The sequence below is a fragment of the Mustelus asterias genome, chromosome 11, assembly GCF_964213995.1.
Source record: "Mustelus asterias chromosome 11, sMusAst1.hap1.1, whole genome shotgun sequence".
Taxonomy (NCBI): domain Eukaryota; kingdom Metazoa; phylum Chordata; class Chondrichthyes; order Carcharhiniformes; family Triakidae; genus Mustelus; species Mustelus asterias.
This window is the reverse complement of record NC_135811.1, coordinates 33,378,472-33,396,153: the sequence shown is the minus strand read 5'-3', so window position 1 is coordinate 33,396,153 and position 17,682 is coordinate 33,378,472. Positions and strand designations below refer to the sequence as shown.

Sequence of the window (17,682 nt, the reverse complement as noted above, 5' to 3'; positions counted from 1 at the left end):
GTGAAATTGAATAGTTTTGCATCAATAGAGGAAACCAATTAAAACTGACAATGATTGGGAGAGGGCAGCACTGCACACACATCAAGCTGTTTACACAAACATGTATCCACTTCTTATCTGTGAGAGACGGGTTATTACTTACTATCCAGCCCCATTGCTGCTTAAACACTTCCATGTTACCTCCAAAACCATCTGCAATGCTCCCTTTGCTGGTCTCCCATTATAAATACCAAATCCTTCACCTCACCATTAGTGGCAGAGCTACTGTCACCAACATGGTCTGGCCACCCCTGACTCCCTCACAGCCGTATAACCTCTTCAAGATCCATCTCCTGGGATGTGATTTTTGGCTGCTTCTCCTCATTCTTTTGGATAGACGAGTACGAATTAATGGTTTGGTTCCAATCGAGACCTGTCGGTGTAAAAGCAACTTGGTGTTGCGCTGCGATGATGCTCCCTGGTCCTCAAGCACTTCAGTTGTGTTGCCCCCATTGCAAAGGTCTCCGATGGAATGACTGGTGATTGCATTATCTGGAATGAAATGAGCCATGAAGCCGTCAGCCTGCGCTGAGTTAGTAACAGCCAAAATGGTAGGAGGAATGTTGTAATTTGGCCTGAGGGCTCCTTGGCTAAGCAGAGTGGAGAGAAAATCACTCCAGTTGCCACTCCATATTGCTCAGACCTATTTCAGGTTTAGATAGGCTGCTGGCATCTACTGAACGAGCTCAAACCTCATGCTTTGCGTTCAGTCAGTGTGTCTATGCAGCCATATCTTAGCAAAACTCAGCAATGAACTTTTTTAAAAAAGATACCAGTAACCTGAAAGTTGAATTTCTTCTAAGCTATGGCTGACAGATTACATCCAGTTTTGCCTTTTTTTTAAAGTGTAATTCTAAATGGTGATACAGTGGTTGGCACTGCTGCCTCAGCGCCAGGGACCCAGGTTCAATTCCCGGCTTGGGTCACTGTCTACGTGGAGTCTGCACGTTCTCACCGTGTCTGCATGGGTTTCCTCCGGTTGCTCCCACAGTCCAAAGATGTGCAGGTTAGGTGCATTGGCCATGCTAAATTGACCTTTAGCCCTCGGGGGACCAGCAGGATAAATATGTGGGGTTACAGGGATAGGGCCTGGGTGGGATTGTTGTCGGTGCAGGCTCTACTGAGCTGTATGGATTCTATGAAAAGTTCTATCTATAAATTAGTTAAAACCCTGATAGACTCAATTTGTCGCAGCTACAAGAGTTGCAGAGTCAAAGCGATTTTAGCTTTATTCTGAGACCACTACTGTAAAAGCCTTGTGCCAATTGATGGCCAGCAAAAAACTATTAGTGAAACAATCTGGCAGAACTATTTGCTGCTGATTATAAGCAATACCCTCATTGTGCCTTTACACATCCGTGTCCCTCTCCCCAAAAATAGACGACCCAAGCATTTTCCAAAAAGTTACAATGCAGAAAAAAACACCTCCATAAGAAGCACAAGGAATGGGATGGCTGCTGGATGTCAGTTAAACCCAGGTCAAGGAGTCGGGAAAAGCTCCCTGTGTGACATTTGTTAATTCACTATTGGACTCCGGCGTGGAGCACAAGGGCACAGGATTTGAGAGTTCTGCTGGAAATAAGAGTTCTTGTTCTCCAGAGTTGACCAGAAGCAATTTTTTGATCAAAAAATGTACGGTAGTTTTGTACAAATACCTTTTAAAAATCTAACTCCTGGAAGCATGTAGTTATTTAGTCTGGATTACTATTTGTAAAGAAGACTTGTGCCAAATTAAAGGTCACCAGAGCGAATTGGCAATGTGCCGTTTAATAAACTGTACTCTCTGTTAGAAACAGCCCAGACAGTTGTTGATGCTTACAAGATGCTGATTTAAGTGTATGCCAGATTAAATCTGAACAAAGAGCCCTGTTGTAATGTCTGATATTCTTGTAAAGGGATACATTTTGAAATGTAAAGATGCACTTTTAGCTGGTTATTACCTAAATATTTTTCTTAATATGTTTGCTATGTAGTGCAGCACGTTAATTGGTAACATACATTTCCTGGAATTGAAATCTTGCAGAGTTTATTCCTATTAAGGGACTGTCCTGTCTCCATCGACAGACTAGGAAGGTACCATGATTCTAGGAATAGCATAAGCTGTTGTCGTAAAGAAATTAGATCTGCAGATTTGTAAATATTGTTGGAGCGGTGAGTTTGCTGTCACCTGTACGATAGGCAAGAGGAGAATTCGGAAGATTTTTCCTCATGCTGAATGCTTTTTGTGTGAAAAGCTCATGTTTGAAGAAGCAGCGATGTTCTTACTGCAAAAATGCAAGACACATGTTTCCGCCTGTGTCTTCAATAATTCTGGTTGTCCATCTCGTTTTGTAAAGTGGGATTTCTGTTCTTCTAATACCATACATTCCCTTCAACATAGAGCCCTGAATTAAATAGTCTGTTTGCCCCATCGACTTATTAATTAATCAGAACTACTGTTTATGCATTAGTAAGGCAGTGTGGTAATGAACAAAATTGTGAATGACTACTTACTAACTGTTAGCTTGGTGGGTAAATAATATTACAAATATTAGCATGGCTACTTGTCTGTAAATCCTTTTACCCCAATTCTTGGTTGAGTTTTATGATGAGATAACAGGGATGGTTGATGAGGTTATAATGCGGTTGATGAGATTATAATGCAGTTGATGTGGCATATATGGTGTCCAAAGGACATTTGATAAAGTGCCATGTAATAGACTTGCCAACAGGGCTCAATCCCATGGAATAAAAGGGACAGGGGCAGCATGGATCTGAGGTTGGCTGGGTGACGGGAGGCAAAAAGGAGTTTTCCTGACTGTAGGAGTGTATGTAGTGGGGGTTCCCCAAGAGTCTTTACTGAGACCACTGATTTTCTTACAGCGATGGCCTTGACTTGGGCAGGCAGGTTCCTATTTCAATATTTGCACAAAATCTGAAGTATTGTGAACTGTGAAGAGGGTAGTGATTGACTTTGGGAAGACCTGGCTTGTGTGAAATAAACAGACAAATGGCAGATGAATTTAATGCAGGAAAGTGCGTGAAGTAATAGATTTTGATAGGGAAAATGGAGAGAGATAATGTGAAATAAAATGTACAGTTCTAAAGAGGATGCAGGAGCAGTGAGACCTGAGGGGTAAATTGTTGAGGTGATAGAGCAGAGGTAACAGGATCCTGGGCTTTATTAATAGTGGCATTGAGTACAAAAGCAAAGAACTTATGGTGCTCTTCGATAAAACTCTTGATTGGCCTCAACTGGAGCGTTGTGACCAATTCCGGGCATCACACTTTAAGAAGGATGTGAAAGCTTCAGGGAGGTTGCAGCAAAGATTTATGAGAATGGTTCCAGGGTTGAGAAACATCAGTTACATAGGCAACTTGCAGAAGCTGGGGTTGTTCTTCTTAGAGAAGAGAAGGTTGAGAGGAGATTTGATAGAGGTGTTAATAATCATGAGGGGTCCAGAAATAGTTGATAAGGAAATTGGTCCTGTTGGTGGAAGGATTGAGAACTAAACAACTGCGCTTTAAGATGATTGGCACAAGAACCAATGGCGACATAAGGAAACGCTTTTTTACACAGCAAGTGGTTCGGACCGAGAATGTGCTGCAGGCAGGTACAATCAGATCAAAGCAAAATACTGCGGATGCTGGAATCTGAAACACAAATGCTGGGAAATCGCAGCAGGTCTGACAGCATCTGTGGGAAGAGATCAGAGCCAATGTGTCACCTCTGGGTGACTGTTCATCAGAGATACAATCGGGACTTTCAAACGGGAAAATAGAAAATTTGCTGGGCTAAGGGGTAAGGGAAGCCAAGCAGAGATACGACAGGCCAAATGGTGGCCTCCTGTGCTGTAACCATTCCAAGGTGCTATGATTTCATTCACATGACATCTTGCTTCTATAAATGTTCTTCTATTATGCAACAGGTAAACTGCTGTTGCGCTTTAGGCTCACCGTCAACATCAGAGACATCCTCCCAGAACCGATATTATCCATAAAAACTACCCGTGTGGTTCAGTTAGTCACACACTTTCCTCTGTATCTCCAAGCCCCATTCCAGGATTTGAGCGCAATAAGTTGGCACTCCACTGCAATACGAAAGGAGTGCTGGGATGTCAGAAACCTTACCTTTTAGTTCATGTGGCAGTATTTGAAGCGGTCCCTTCATCCAGCACCACCACAAACTAGATTAACTAGTTATTCATCTTAATTAATGTTTGTTGTATATGTATGTGGTTTTGTAGACAGGAAATGAATGCAGGTGTAAAGTTCTTAACAAGACACAATTTGATTTTATATTATTTATTTAGGAAACAAAAAAAAGTATAATTGATTGGAAAAGAACTTGGTGAAGAAGGGGAGGAGCCTGTTGTTGTGGTCCACGTGGGAACTAACGACAAAGGTAGAACCAGCAGTAAGGTCAGGTTGGAGACATTTAGGAACTTAGCATCCAAATTAATGAGCAGAACCTCAAAATAATCTCCAGATTCCTGTTGATCCATGCACAAATTGGCATAGGGACAAACAGGTTCGAGGTTTAAATGTGTGGCTGAAAGAGTGGTATGGAGAAAGGGTTCATGAGTCACAGCCATCAGTACTGGACAAGTGGGAGCAGTTCTGTTGGGATGAACTTCACTTGAATGGAGCTGGGTCCAGTGTCCTGGCAAATTAAATAAATGTGGCTGTAGATGGAGCTTTAAAACAATAATGGGGAGGGGAGGGTTCAGAGAAGGATAAATTTATTGTTCTGAAGAAAAAATTGGAGACTGTGGAGCTGAGTAGTGCTTTGGATAACATCAAGCGGACAGTGTCAAAAGACGGCCACAGGGCTCAATAACAATACATAGGGCATCAATGACAAAGACCATGTCAGGAAAAATAATAAAAAGTTAAAAATGCTATATCTGGGTACACGAAGCAGACATAACAAGAATGGCATAAATAGAGGTGAATGAGTTTGATCTAGTAAACGTTCATTATATGTGGTTCTAGGGTGAGCAAAGTCAGGAAGTAAATATTCTGGGATGCTTGAATTTCACAAAGGGTACGCAAAATGGAGAAGTTGTTGGTGTAGCCCTGACGATAAAGAATGTGTTAAAGTCAGTAGGGAGAAAGCCTCTTAGTCGAGAAAATCAAAATGTGGAATTAGTATAGGTGGAGCAAAGCAATAACACAGGGCAGAAAACACTGATGGGAGTAGTTTATAGGCCAGCTAAATGAAATAGTGTTGGACAGAGTATAAATCAGGATATTAGAGGAGCATGTAAAAGGGTAATGCAATAATTCTGGGGACTTTAATCTTCATATAGACTGGACAAACCTAATTGGCAAAAGGGACTTGGAGGATGAGTTCATTGAATGTATTCTAGACAGTTTTCTATTACTATATATGGAGGAACCAGTTAGGAATCAGGCTAGTTTTGATCTAGTATGGTGCGATAAGACTGGTTTTATTAGTAATCTTATCGTAAAACATCCTTGAGGGAAGAGTAATAATGTGATAGAAGTTCTGTTGTACGGGTTTATTCATTAGGTCTCACAAAGGCATTCAGAGCCTTGTAAAGTTGAACAGTAGTGAATTGGTCATTTATAATTTCTATTTACTAATATACAAAGTATTGCTCAAACTAGGAGCTCACCTCAGCTGACTTCTTGACTCTCTCCATACAACTCTCTCTCCTGTCGACTGTCATGTGTCTCATACTTTGGGCAGGACTGTTCTCCAGTCCTACGTTAACCCTCGCTATGCTGCAAGTTAATTTCAGGTTTAAGGCAGATCTGGTTAAATCTGAAACTAGGGTCTTAAATTTAAACAATGCCATTTATGGTGGTGAGTTGACTGAGGTATTTGAGAAACTGAATTTAAAAATATGATAAATGGCAAAGATGTTTAAAAAGATAAAATTCTCAACAAATATAAATTCCCTTGAATAAAAACTCAGTTGGAAAAGTGGCATGTCCATTGCCAACTAGATAAGGGGACATGGTGGCTAGTGATAATGCCACTGAGCTAGTAATCCAGAGGACCATGGGTTTCAATCCCACCGGGGGTTAAAGTCAATTAATTTGGAATGTAAAGCTAGTCTCAGTGATAGTGTCCGTGAAACTAACATCAATTGTTGTAAAACACCAGCTGGTTCACTCTAGTGATGGAAACCTAGTCTGCACTACACATGACTCCAGACCCACAGCAATGTGGTTGACTCTTAACTATCCTCTGAAATGGCCTAGAAAACCACTCAGTTTAAGGGAAATCAGGGACACCAACAAATGCTGGCCTTTGCCAGCAATGTCCATATCCCATTCAAGAATAAAGAAAAAAAATAGATAAGTTAAGGCTAGTATTAGCTTAAAAACAGTAGCTTATGATGTCCAAAAAGAATATTAAACCTAAGGGTTAGGAGGGCTTCAAAAATCAGCAAAGGATGAACAAGAAGTTGATGAAGTGGCAGAAATTAGAATGAATAAGTTATCAAGAAATATAAAACACGTTTCTGGAACTTCTGAAAGTATGTCAAGAGGGAGAGTAGCATTGTGTGTGTGTTGTGTTCGTGTGTGTTCGTTCGTGTGTGTATGTGTTCGTGTGTGTGTGTGTGTTCGTGTGTGTTCGTGTGTGTGTGTGTTCGTGTGTGTGTGTGTTCGTGTGTGTGTGTTCGTGTGTGTGTGTTCGTGTGTGTGTGTTCGTGTGTGTGTGTTCGTGTGTGTGTGTTCGTGTGTGTGTGTTCGTGTGTGTGTGTTCGTGTGTGTGTGTTCGTGTGTGTGTGTTCGTGTGTGTGTGTGTGTGTGTGTGTGTGTGCGCGTGTGTGTTCAGGCGTGTGTTCGTGCGTGTGTGTTCGTGCGTGTGTGTTCGTGCGTGTGTATTCGTGCGTGTGTGTGTTTGTTCGTGTGTGTGTTCATTTGAGGCAGAGATGAGAGAAATTATAAAGTAACATAAGGAAATGGCAGAGATCTTAAACAAATATTTTGAGTCTGTTTTTGCAGTAGAACATATAAGAAATTATGGAGAACTAAGGGTCTGATGGGGGTGAGACCTTAGAGTAATTAATATTAGTAAAGCAAAAGTACTGGAGAAATGAATAAGCTAAACTAAAAGATGGCAAATGCCCTGGCCGTGAAAGCTTAAATCTTATTACTGTAGTAGCTTTGGAAATTTGTGGGACGAACATTGATTGCAAGATTTAGTAATGACATCTACTGTTAGATGAGCAGAAAGAGTAGTAGTCTTGGGTAGGAGAACAGACTCTCTGATTTCACACACTTTTGCATTTTAAAAAGGCCACCATTTTAACAAGTTACAGTCTTCCATCAGTTTGGAGGCTGTATGGAAAAAACAGCCGTAAAGCATGCTATGGCAGAATGGAGCAGATAGGCAGTGGAGGGAATTTTGAAGGAAGGAGCTGATTCACATGCTGCATTATTTGTTGGTTGTCAAATCACTGAATTACTAGCTGTTTGTCATGTGATCCAGACTGGGAATATGCAATTAGAAACAAAGGAAATAAAGCCTTCAGAGGTTTACAGCTAATATTACAGCGAGAGCAAAACTCTTCCAATCTCCATGATGGCTCTGTAACCTGAGTTCCCTCCGTCCATTCACTTGTGCATTGTGGCTACATTGCAGATTCATAGCTGTTACTTATTTCATTCTTGTTTTTTTAGTTAGTTCCTCTCAGTATTGAACCTGTATCCCCTGCCTCCCCCTCACCTCACCAGTGCCACCATCGGTCCCTACCGCAACTCATTACTACTAGTGTCTCGCTGAGATCCTCTCACTGCCCCTAACTAATCACCTCCAGCCCAGAAATCTCTTCCCCCCTCACCTTTCTCCAACAGGTGAGGCGGTGGTGTAGTGGTATTGTCACTGGAGTAGTAATCCAGAGACCCAGGGTAATCCCACGACAGCTGATAGTGAAAATTATGAAGTATAATGGTGACCACGAAACCATTATTGATTGTCATAAAAACCCATCTAGTTCACTAATGTCCTTTAGGAAAGGAAATCTGCCTTCCTTACCTGGTCTGGCCTACATGTGACTCCAGATCCACAGCAATGTGGTTGACTGGAAATGGCCTATCAAAGACAGTTAGGGATGGGCAATAGATGCTGGCTCAGCCAGCGATGCCCACATCCCATGAATGAATAACAAATAAACTTTTCATCTGATTTTGCTCTCTACATTACATCCTTCACTCTACCTTTGGTGGTTGTTCCTTAAGCCACTTAGACCACACAGTCTGGAATCTTCACACTACACTTATCCATCTCCCTCTGCTCCTCTATTACCTTTCTTAAAACCCATCTCTTTAATCCAACTTTTGGTCACTCATCCATATGTAGAATTTGGTAGAAATTACAAGCTGTCCAATTTCCAGAAGGCGTTCGATAAGGTGCCTCACAAAAGGTTGCTGCAGAAGATTGGGGTACACGGAGTTAGGGGTAAGGTGTTGGCGTGGATTGGGGGTTGGCTATCTAACAGGAAGCAGAGAGTTGGGATAAATGGGTGCTTTTCTGGTTGGCAGTTGGTGACTAGTGGCGTGCCGCAGGGATCGGTGCTGGGGCCTCAATTGTTTACCGTTTACATAGATGATCTGGAGGAGGGGACTGAATGTAGGGTATTCAAGTTTGCTGATGACACGAAGGTGAGTGGGAAAGCGAATTGCGTGGAGGACGCGGAAAGTCTGCAGAGAGATTTGGATAGGCTGAGCGAGTGGGCGAGGATCTGGCAGATGGAATATAACGTTAGCAAATGTGAGGTTATCCACTTTGGAAGAAATAATAGTAAATTGGAATATTATTTAAATGGAGAAAAATTACATCGTGCGACTGTGCAGAGGGACCTGGGGGTCCTTGTGCACGAATCGCAAAAACGCCGTCTGCAGGTGCAGCAGGTGATCAAGAAGGCGAATGGAATGTTGGCCTTTATCGCGAGAGGGATAGAATATAAAAGCAGGGAGGTCTTGCTGCAACTGTACAAGGCACTGGTGAGGCCGCAACTGGAGTACTGTGTGCAGTTTTGGTCCCCTTATTTGCGAAAGGATATATTGGCCTTGGAGGGAGTGCAGAGAAGGTTCACCAGGTTGATACCGGAGATGAGGGGTGTAGCTTATGAGGAGAGATTAAACAGATTGGGTCTGTACTCGTTGGAGTTTAGAAGGATGAGGGGTGATCTTATAGAGACATATAAGATAATGAAGGGGCTGGATAGGGTAGAGGTGGAGAGATTCTTTCCACTTAGAAGGGAAACCAGAACTAGAGGGCACAGCCTCAAAATAAGGGGGGGCCGGTTCAGAACAGAGTTGAGGGGGAACTTCTTCTCTCAGAGGGTAGTGAATCTCTGGAATTCTCTGCCCATTGAAGTGGTGGAGGCTTCCTCGTTGAATATGTTTAAATCACGGGTAGATAGTTTTCTGATCGATAAGGGAATTAGGGGATATGGGGAGCAGGCGGGTAAGTGGAACTGATTCGCTTCAGATCAGCCATGATCTTGTTGAATGGCGGGGCAGGCTCGAAGGGCCAGATGGCCTACTCCTGCTCCTATTTCTTACATTCTTATGTCCAAACGGTTAGCCTTTATCCTCCATGTGAGCAGTACTCTTAAACTATGTATCTAACCTTACCCCTTTTTCCTCTTGGCCTTCAGACACCCATGTAACCTATTCTCAAATGTTGACATAGTCTCTTCTCCAATTATTAACATGAACCAGAAACTGAGCTGGACTGGCCATATAAATGCCTTGTCTACAAGTGCAGGTCAGAAGCTAGGAATCATGTGGTGAGTAGTTCACCCCTTGACTCCCCAAAGTCTGTCCACAATCTACAATGCACAAGTCAGGAGTGTGATGGAATCCTCCCTACTTTCCTGGATGAGAGCAGCTCCAGCAACACTCGAGAAGCTTGACACCATCCAGGACAAAACAGGCTACTTGATTGACAGCTCATCCGCAGATATTCGCACCCACCAGCACTGCGAGGCACAGTAGCAGTAGCACATACCATCTACAAGATGCACAGCGGGAACTCACCAAGGCTCCTTAGGCAACACCTTCCAAACCCATCACGATTACTGTCTAGAAGGACAAAGGCAGCAGATACATGGGAACACCACCACCTGGATGTTCCCCTTCAAACTACTCACCATCCTGACTTGGAAATATATCGCTGTTCCGTTCCTTCACTGGGTCAAAATCCTGGAATTCCCTTCGTAACAGCACTGTGGATCTACCTACACCACATGGACTGCAGCAGTTTAAGAAGGCAGCTCACCGCCACCTTCAGTTAGGGATGGGCAGTAAATGCTGGCCTAGCCAGTGAAGTCTCACAGCACCAGGTTAAACCAGGTTAAATCTGGATGTTGTGAGACCTCTAACTGTGCTTATCCCAGTCCAACGCCGGCATCTCCACATCATGGCTAGCCCACATCCCACGAATGAATGAAGCAAAACACCCTCTAGGTAAAACGAAATCACTTCCACTGTGTTAAATGTGTTGCTTTTACTTTGCTTCCTTTCAAGCCCGATCCCGCAACCTGTGCAACCCCCTGCCCCAACCCGTATCGGCTCACCTTCTGTTCTCCTGACTTATGAAGCAATCAGCTTCATCCATGCTTGTATTTCCTCATACAATGCAGCACCCCAGTGCTCTCTTCATTGGTTCAGAAAAGAATTGTGGCTTCCAGTTTCTGTTCACTTAGTGGCAATAATCAATTGTCAGATATTGACTTTAGTGCAATTAACTGCAGTGATCCTTTTACCATCCCATATTGTTAATGGTAGTATTTTCATTGTAGATGTGATTTCCCCACCCCCGGCCCCTCCCCGCCACTTGCTAATAGATTGTACTTGAAGGCTATATTGACGTTTATTTAAACATCATCCCTTTCATTAATGTTTTGTATTTTAATTGTCCATCAAGTGAACATACAGAGAGGCTCACATAAACATTTAGCACAATTATTCTGCCCCTCTGTTGGTTTTTTTTTGCATATTTACTTTAACCCCGACAAAAAAAATTCAATATCTCCCCCACATCCCTTAATGAGGATACGAGTAGCCCCGCAATACCTGAACCGAATGATCATTTTTCATCTTTGGGGAGCTCCAGCAGGTTACAGGGCAGTGACCCGATATTTGCACATGACCATTTTCAAGGACTGTTGGAATGAGAACTTTATTTTCTGTCACTGGCACAAGGTTGATTGTTAAGTTGATCTTTCTCTCCACCCTAGCTATGACTGTAACACTACATTCTGCACTCTCTCCTTTCCTTCTCTATGAACAGCGTGCTTTGTCTGTATAGCTCACGAGAAACAATACTTTTCAGTGTATACTAACACATGCAACAATAATAAATCAAACCAAATCAAAAAAGGTTGCAATTATGCCACCTGTCCACTCAGCTAGTTGAGTACATATTGTGAATTTTGACTTATCTAGTCGCAATGACTCAATATCCACTGAAAGATTGAGAGATATGGCTACAGGGTTAACGTGGTTGTTCTCTTGTATTTGGTTATATTTTTATTTCCTATCTTTTACTTTGTTCTCCTTTGCCTTTTTCTCAGTCAATCAAAGGGGGTGATTTTCCGACCCTGCGCAAATCGCATTATAACCATGAGAATCATACGAGACGGGCCAAATGGGTGGCCTGAAGTAAACTTGATCTCAGCATGATTGGGCAACGCGGTGGCACAGTGGTTAGCATTGCTGTCTCACAGTGCCAGGTTCAATTCCCGGCTCCGGTCACTGTCTGTGCGGAGTCTGCACGTTCTTCCAGTGTCTGCGTGGGTTTCCCCCGGGTGCTCCGGTTTCCTCCCACATTCCAAAGACATGCTGGTTAGGTGCATTGGCCATGCTAAATTCTCCCTCAGTGTACTGAACAGGTGCCGGAGTGTGGCGACTAGGAGATTTTCACAACTTCATTGTACTGTTAATGTAAGCCTACTCGTGACACTAATAAATAAACTTCAAACTATATTAACATTTGAAAATTACCATTAGCTTTAATTTTGTTCCATTGGCCACGTAGGCCAGTACCACCGTGAACCTTGTCCTCTCATGGCCGGTGGTTTTCATAGAACTGTTTGTGAACCTTTTGAACCATAGTTTGATTGTTGGGCATATCGAAATTCATGGATGCTTCATCCATGTTGCCGATGTGACATCATCAGTAGTCAGGTTTTTGCCACTGTCTGATGATGAATCGCTGGATGCTGGTAATTTTGATATTGAGGTCTCTTGGTTGTCTCTGAGTGATCTTGGGCCTCCGCTGCAGCTCTGGACATTTTTGTTCCATAAAACAGTCCAGCAACTAGCTGTTGCTCTGAAATCTTTGCTGGTCTCAAGGGTTTAATTTGACCCATTTAAATGTGTATACGCACATTGTATTTCTGATAATGATGGGCCTTATTTTACCATTTTAATTCTAAGTGCTGGGCGGACTTGAAACTGGGAGTGTTTCAGATCCGACTTTTAGACCCCATACGCACTCTGCCTGCAAGAATATCAGCGATTCCGAATCGAGCTGTAGAAGCCTGTGGGCGGGGCTTAACACACCCGAAATCCTGCAGCTCCAATCAGCGCCTCCAACTGCGCATGCGCAGAACAAAAATGGTAGAATGTGGCTCCCCTGCCACATCCCTCCCAGGCTGGATAATGCCTCCCCCTGGCCCCCACAGACATTGCCCCACCCCCCCCCCCCCGCCACAGCATTACTGACCCTCTTTTCCCCCCCACCCATCCGCCACCCAGACTGATCGCAGCCCCCTCCCCCAACGATCTCAGGCAGAGTGGCAGCAGACCTCCCCTTACCCCCACCCCCAACAATGATCTCAAGCAGAGAGCCGTCGGACCCACCTTCCCAACCCCGCCCCCCCCCACACCGATCTCAAACAGAGAGCCATCAGACGCTCGGCACTTACCTCTTCACCAGCTGGAGCATGTCTGTTTCGCGCTGAATCTGGATGGGTGAACGTGGTGGTAAAGGGGGAAGTGCCGGTAAGATTGGGCGTGCAGCCCATTAAGTCAATTTAAATGCATGCAAATGCATTTAAATGGCCATTGCGCCCGTTCTGGGCACGGTCCCGATCGCAGCCATTTTCGGGCCTTGGTAAAGGGGGAACCAGCGCGGAGACGGAGCACACTACTCGCCTCACACCCGACTTTACCAGGTTTTCGCGCCCGAAAACGGGCGCAAACCGATGATAAAATCAGGCCCAATGTATCCATTCTGACAATTCTTGTGGACCAATTCCGATATGTGCTTTTCAAGATCAGGCCAGTGGCTGCTCCGTGTTCTGAAGGCGTATTTGGTCTTGGTTATCACCTTCATCCCTTCTTCAGCTAGGGCGACACGATGGCACAGTGGTTAGCACTGCTGCCTCACAGCTCCAGGGACCCGGGTTCGATTCCTGGCTTGGCCCACTGTCTGTGTGGAGTTTTCACATTCACCCCATATCTGCGTGGGTTTCCTCCGGGTGCTCCAGTTTCTTCCCACAGTCCAAAGATAGGTTAGGTGGATTGGCCATGCTAAATTGCCCCTTAGAGTTAGGAGGACTAGCTAGGAGTAGATGCATGAGGATAGGGTGGGATTGTGGTCGGTGCAGACTCGGTGTGCCGAATGGCCTCTCCTGCTCTGTAGGATTCTACTGTTCTTGCACCAAGTCTGCATTATGACCAATTTCCCTTGCTGTAGCACAGTTATTCGGTCCACTTAGCAAATGCTACGACTTTTAGCTTGAAATTATACTTACTACTTTTTACCGTAGGACCATTTCTACTTGTTGTGGGCCATATGCAGTCTGCTCTATGTAGACATGTCTTTGACAGCAGCTCAATCCCATGCGCAGACTTATAAGGTGAGTAAAACATGCAAATTGTGACCGACTCCTTATGCAAGTTTCTTAGCACGTAGGGTCCACTCTCTGCCAAGTATTGGCCTGATCATGATCTTTGGCGATCTACGATAAACATTTTGGGTCTTGTGGGTTGGGAGAAAGATGGGCTACTGGACCAGGAAATCAGTCTTGGAAACAAACCTATGAGCATCGAAGCCTATTAAACAGAGCATTAAATCACTGTTACAGTCGTAGCCATGGTATTCCCTCACTGCCTTCCTCTTGCCTTCAATATAGTCTATAACTAATCTAGAGGAGAGTGTTTTCTATTGCTTAACTGTATGGGACTGACCTCTGCAGCTCTGCTATACTCCAGTTTTACACACATACGACAGATGTACACGGAATCTGACAGATTGGAAGAGTGTAAATATCCCCTTAGGAATGCCGTTTCTTCGGAGGTCGAAGCATTTACCACTTAGTGCTGTTAGTTACAAACTGCAGCTACAGCTGCAAGCATCAGCCTGCCAGTTCTGCTTTCAAGTGACAGTGATGGATAGTAATGGTTTCTCAGACTAGCGGGGAGACTGGAGTCAATGTGAGACTGTATTGCATTTCCGTTATTATTACATTCTGCCCTGACAACAAATATAGAATTAACAGGGTTGCGGCTTTTAAATATTGATACAGAACTCACCACTTACTGAACAATACTCTCAGTGGGTGCATTTTACATGTGGTAACTAATACAATAAACATCTGCAACTGTTCATTTTGTTTTCAGCACATTTATGTGTCCTGACAGCATGGGCATGTCGTTTGTTGACTCTTTCAACTCCTTGCACCATGCAGTGTCGGCACATGGGATTATGGGTGAGCTTGTGTCCTGAAGTGGTGCCCAGCTCTCCTGCAGGCCAAAGGGGGAACGACTGGTCACTCTAGGTTGCTGATTCGAGGGCAGTCATGGTTCTAAGAGTAGGTTCTCAATCTGCCCAGCCCAGCCCCAGGAAGTTTGCCCCAATGTTAAAATGTGTATGCAGGGAGGAATAATGGAAGGCTATGGTAGGGAATGTACAGGTAATTTTCCCTCTATTTCCTTGGTCCTCATGGTGGTCCTTGGTTGTCACAGAGCAGCTTTATTGGAGGTATGCTAGAGTGTCGCAGGCTCACTCCCTAACCAATTTTTTCAGATCTTTAAAGGGGAAAGGACCTTATGCAGTGGCCACAGACTCTGACTGAAGAAGCCTTTTTGATTAAGGGAAAAGCTGGCAACGTCTCACTGTGTTACAAAATGCAAGAATGGGGTGGCATGGTGGCACAGTGGGTAGCGCTCCTGCCTCACAGCGCCAGAGCCCCCCGGGTTCAATTCCGGCCTCGGGTCACTGTCTGTGTGGAGTTTGCACGTTCTCCCCGTGTCTGCGTGGGTTTCCTCCGGATGCTCTGGTTTCCTCCCACACTCCAAAGATGTGCGGGTTAGCTGGATTGGCCATGCTAAATTGCCCCTTAGTGTTGGGGATTGGCAGGGTAAATATGTGGGGTAACGGGGATAGGGCTTGGGTGGGATTATTGTCGGTGCAGGCTCAATGGGCTGAATGGCCTCCTTCTGCACTGTAGGGATTCTATGAACAATTATGTACAGTTGAGTACATAGTTGACTTTGTGTGTGACACCACGCTTGTGAATTCTGAAACCTTACTGTACTGATATATCCAGTAAAATAGGTGATTTATTCTTCATGACTTAATCCCCATTTTCAAGTATTTCCTTAGTCTGTTTCCTTTCCCATACCTTGCCAGCTTTCGCCCCCTTCTCTCTGGACATTGACTTCTTACTTGAGTACGGTTCCACAGGTGAATGATACCAGCTGGTAGTTTGCCCAAGTTCATGTCATTCACAGTTAATTTTTGACAACACCAGAAACGTGCATTCGTATAGCACCTTAAAACATGGAAAAGCATCCCAGGGCCTTCACTAAGGCATGGGAAATAAAGACATCAAGCCAAAGAAGTAGGGGTTAGGGGAATGAGCAAAAGCTTTGTGAAAGGGGTGAGTTTACGGAGAGTGGTGGAAAAGCAAAGATCTTTAGAGTGAGAATTTCAGGGAGTGGGATCTAACTGGCTGGAGGCATGGCTACCAGTGGTGGGCTAATTGTCATGTCATTTCCCAGTACTCAGATAAAGAGTTGCATTGCTTCTCTGATGGCTTAGTGGGTAAAGGTACCATCAATACCAAAATAAACCATACAGTCCAGCCCGAAATCTAATCCACAGACTGACCCGCGTGAGTTGATCTCTCAAACGGCACACCAATAGGCGCATGACAATGTTTTTGTGCTGGGGATGATGGGGAAAATTATTTCCCATGCTAATAGTGCAGAAACGGGCAGTATTATTACTGAGTGAGTGCACAATCTGTCTTGGTAATTATCTCAGTTGAACAGCCTGTCTAGAGCCTGGGAGCTGTGTCCATGTTCAGTATGAAGAACAGTCACCTGGGTGATGTAGAACAATAGTGCACATGAAACCATAGCTCAATAAACGTCACACCTGACAAAGAATGGAGAGAAGTAAATACATTCCTTAAATTGTAGAAAAGAAAAATGAAGAGCTGAAGGAATTTTCTGGGAATGTCGTTCTAATATATTAGGAAAATTAAACAAAGATAAAGTATCTAAAAATGAAAACAGAATCAATGAATAAATTACCTGTTTTACTTTCCCTGGAGAGTTGGGGGATTTCCTCATTGCTATTTTTTGACCAATAAACACTGCTGATGTTTACTTTTATTGATGCTCCATATGTACCAAACCCCTTTTAATGAAAGCTCGAATGGATTAAGGAAATGCCTTTCACTGGGTTTTGGTTTCAGCTTTCCTTTTTTTTCCCTGTCCTGATGTGTTTTTCTCCCTCTTGTGCAGGGATTGCGGTGTGTAACATCCCAGCAGCAGCCGTGGAGGAGACAGCTGATTCGACCCTCTGTCACATTCTTAACTTATACCGGCGGAACACTTGGCTTTACCAGGCTCTGCGCGAGGGAACCCGAGTACAGAGTGTCGAGCAGATCCGAGAAGTGGCATCAGGAGCAGCCAGAATCCGAGGGGAGACTCTAGGACTCATCGGCTTTGGTAAGCACCGTGCCTGTGACAGGCTGAAATGCAATGTGAAGTTGACACAAATTAATAACTTGAAAATCTTCGTCATAATCCAGAGTAAGCAGGTAAAAATCATACCTGGGCGCTTTTCATTATAATTAGGAAACTGGCAATATAATTTGACCACTTTCCGAGCCTTAGTTTAGATGGTTGTATTAAAATTCTGTGGTCATGTTTTCACTTGACGTAACAAGGAGTGTCCAAGTGCACTCCTGCTTCTCTTGGGCCACAACAAAATTCCAAAGAGTTAAAAGTGACTTCTGTGCTATTTCCGATCCTGGTGGGCTTGACCTGGAAGCCACAAGAGTTGTGGTCAGGTTCCAAAGACTTTATTGGAAATAATAGAATCGTAGAAACCTACAGTGCAAAAGGAGGCCATCCAGCCCATTGAGTCTGCACCGACCACAATCCCACCCAAGCCCTATCCCCATCACTCCATGCATTTCCCCTAGCTAGTCCCCCTGACACGAAGGGGCAGCTAGTCCCCCTGACACACAATCCACCTAACCCGCACATCTTTGGACTGTGGGAGGAAACCCACGCAGACACGGGGAGAATGTGCAAAGTCCACACAGACAGTGACCCAAGCAAGGAATAGAACCTGAGTCCCTGGTGCTGTGAGGCAGCGGTGCTAACCAGTATGTGTACAATTCAGTATGTGCATTTAAACAAAGAACC

At 44.2% G+C, this 17,682-nt stretch overlaps 1 protein-coding gene across 8 annotated transcripts in view; it reads left to right on the top strand.

The window, feature by feature from the left end:
• The window catches only part of LOC144500462 (C-terminal-binding protein 2), a 330,141-nt gene that overhangs the window by 266,606 nt on the left and 45,853 nt on the right, over positions 1–17,682 (top strand). For all 8 annotated transcript variants that reach the window (XM_078223412.1, XM_078223416.1, XM_078223413.1 and 5 more), the window contains one exon: positions 16,771–16,977. In XM_078223412.1, the coding sequence (XP_078079538.1) occupies positions 16,771–16,977 (207 nt within the window). The remainder of the gene's footprint in view (positions 1–16,770; positions 16,978–17,682) is intronic.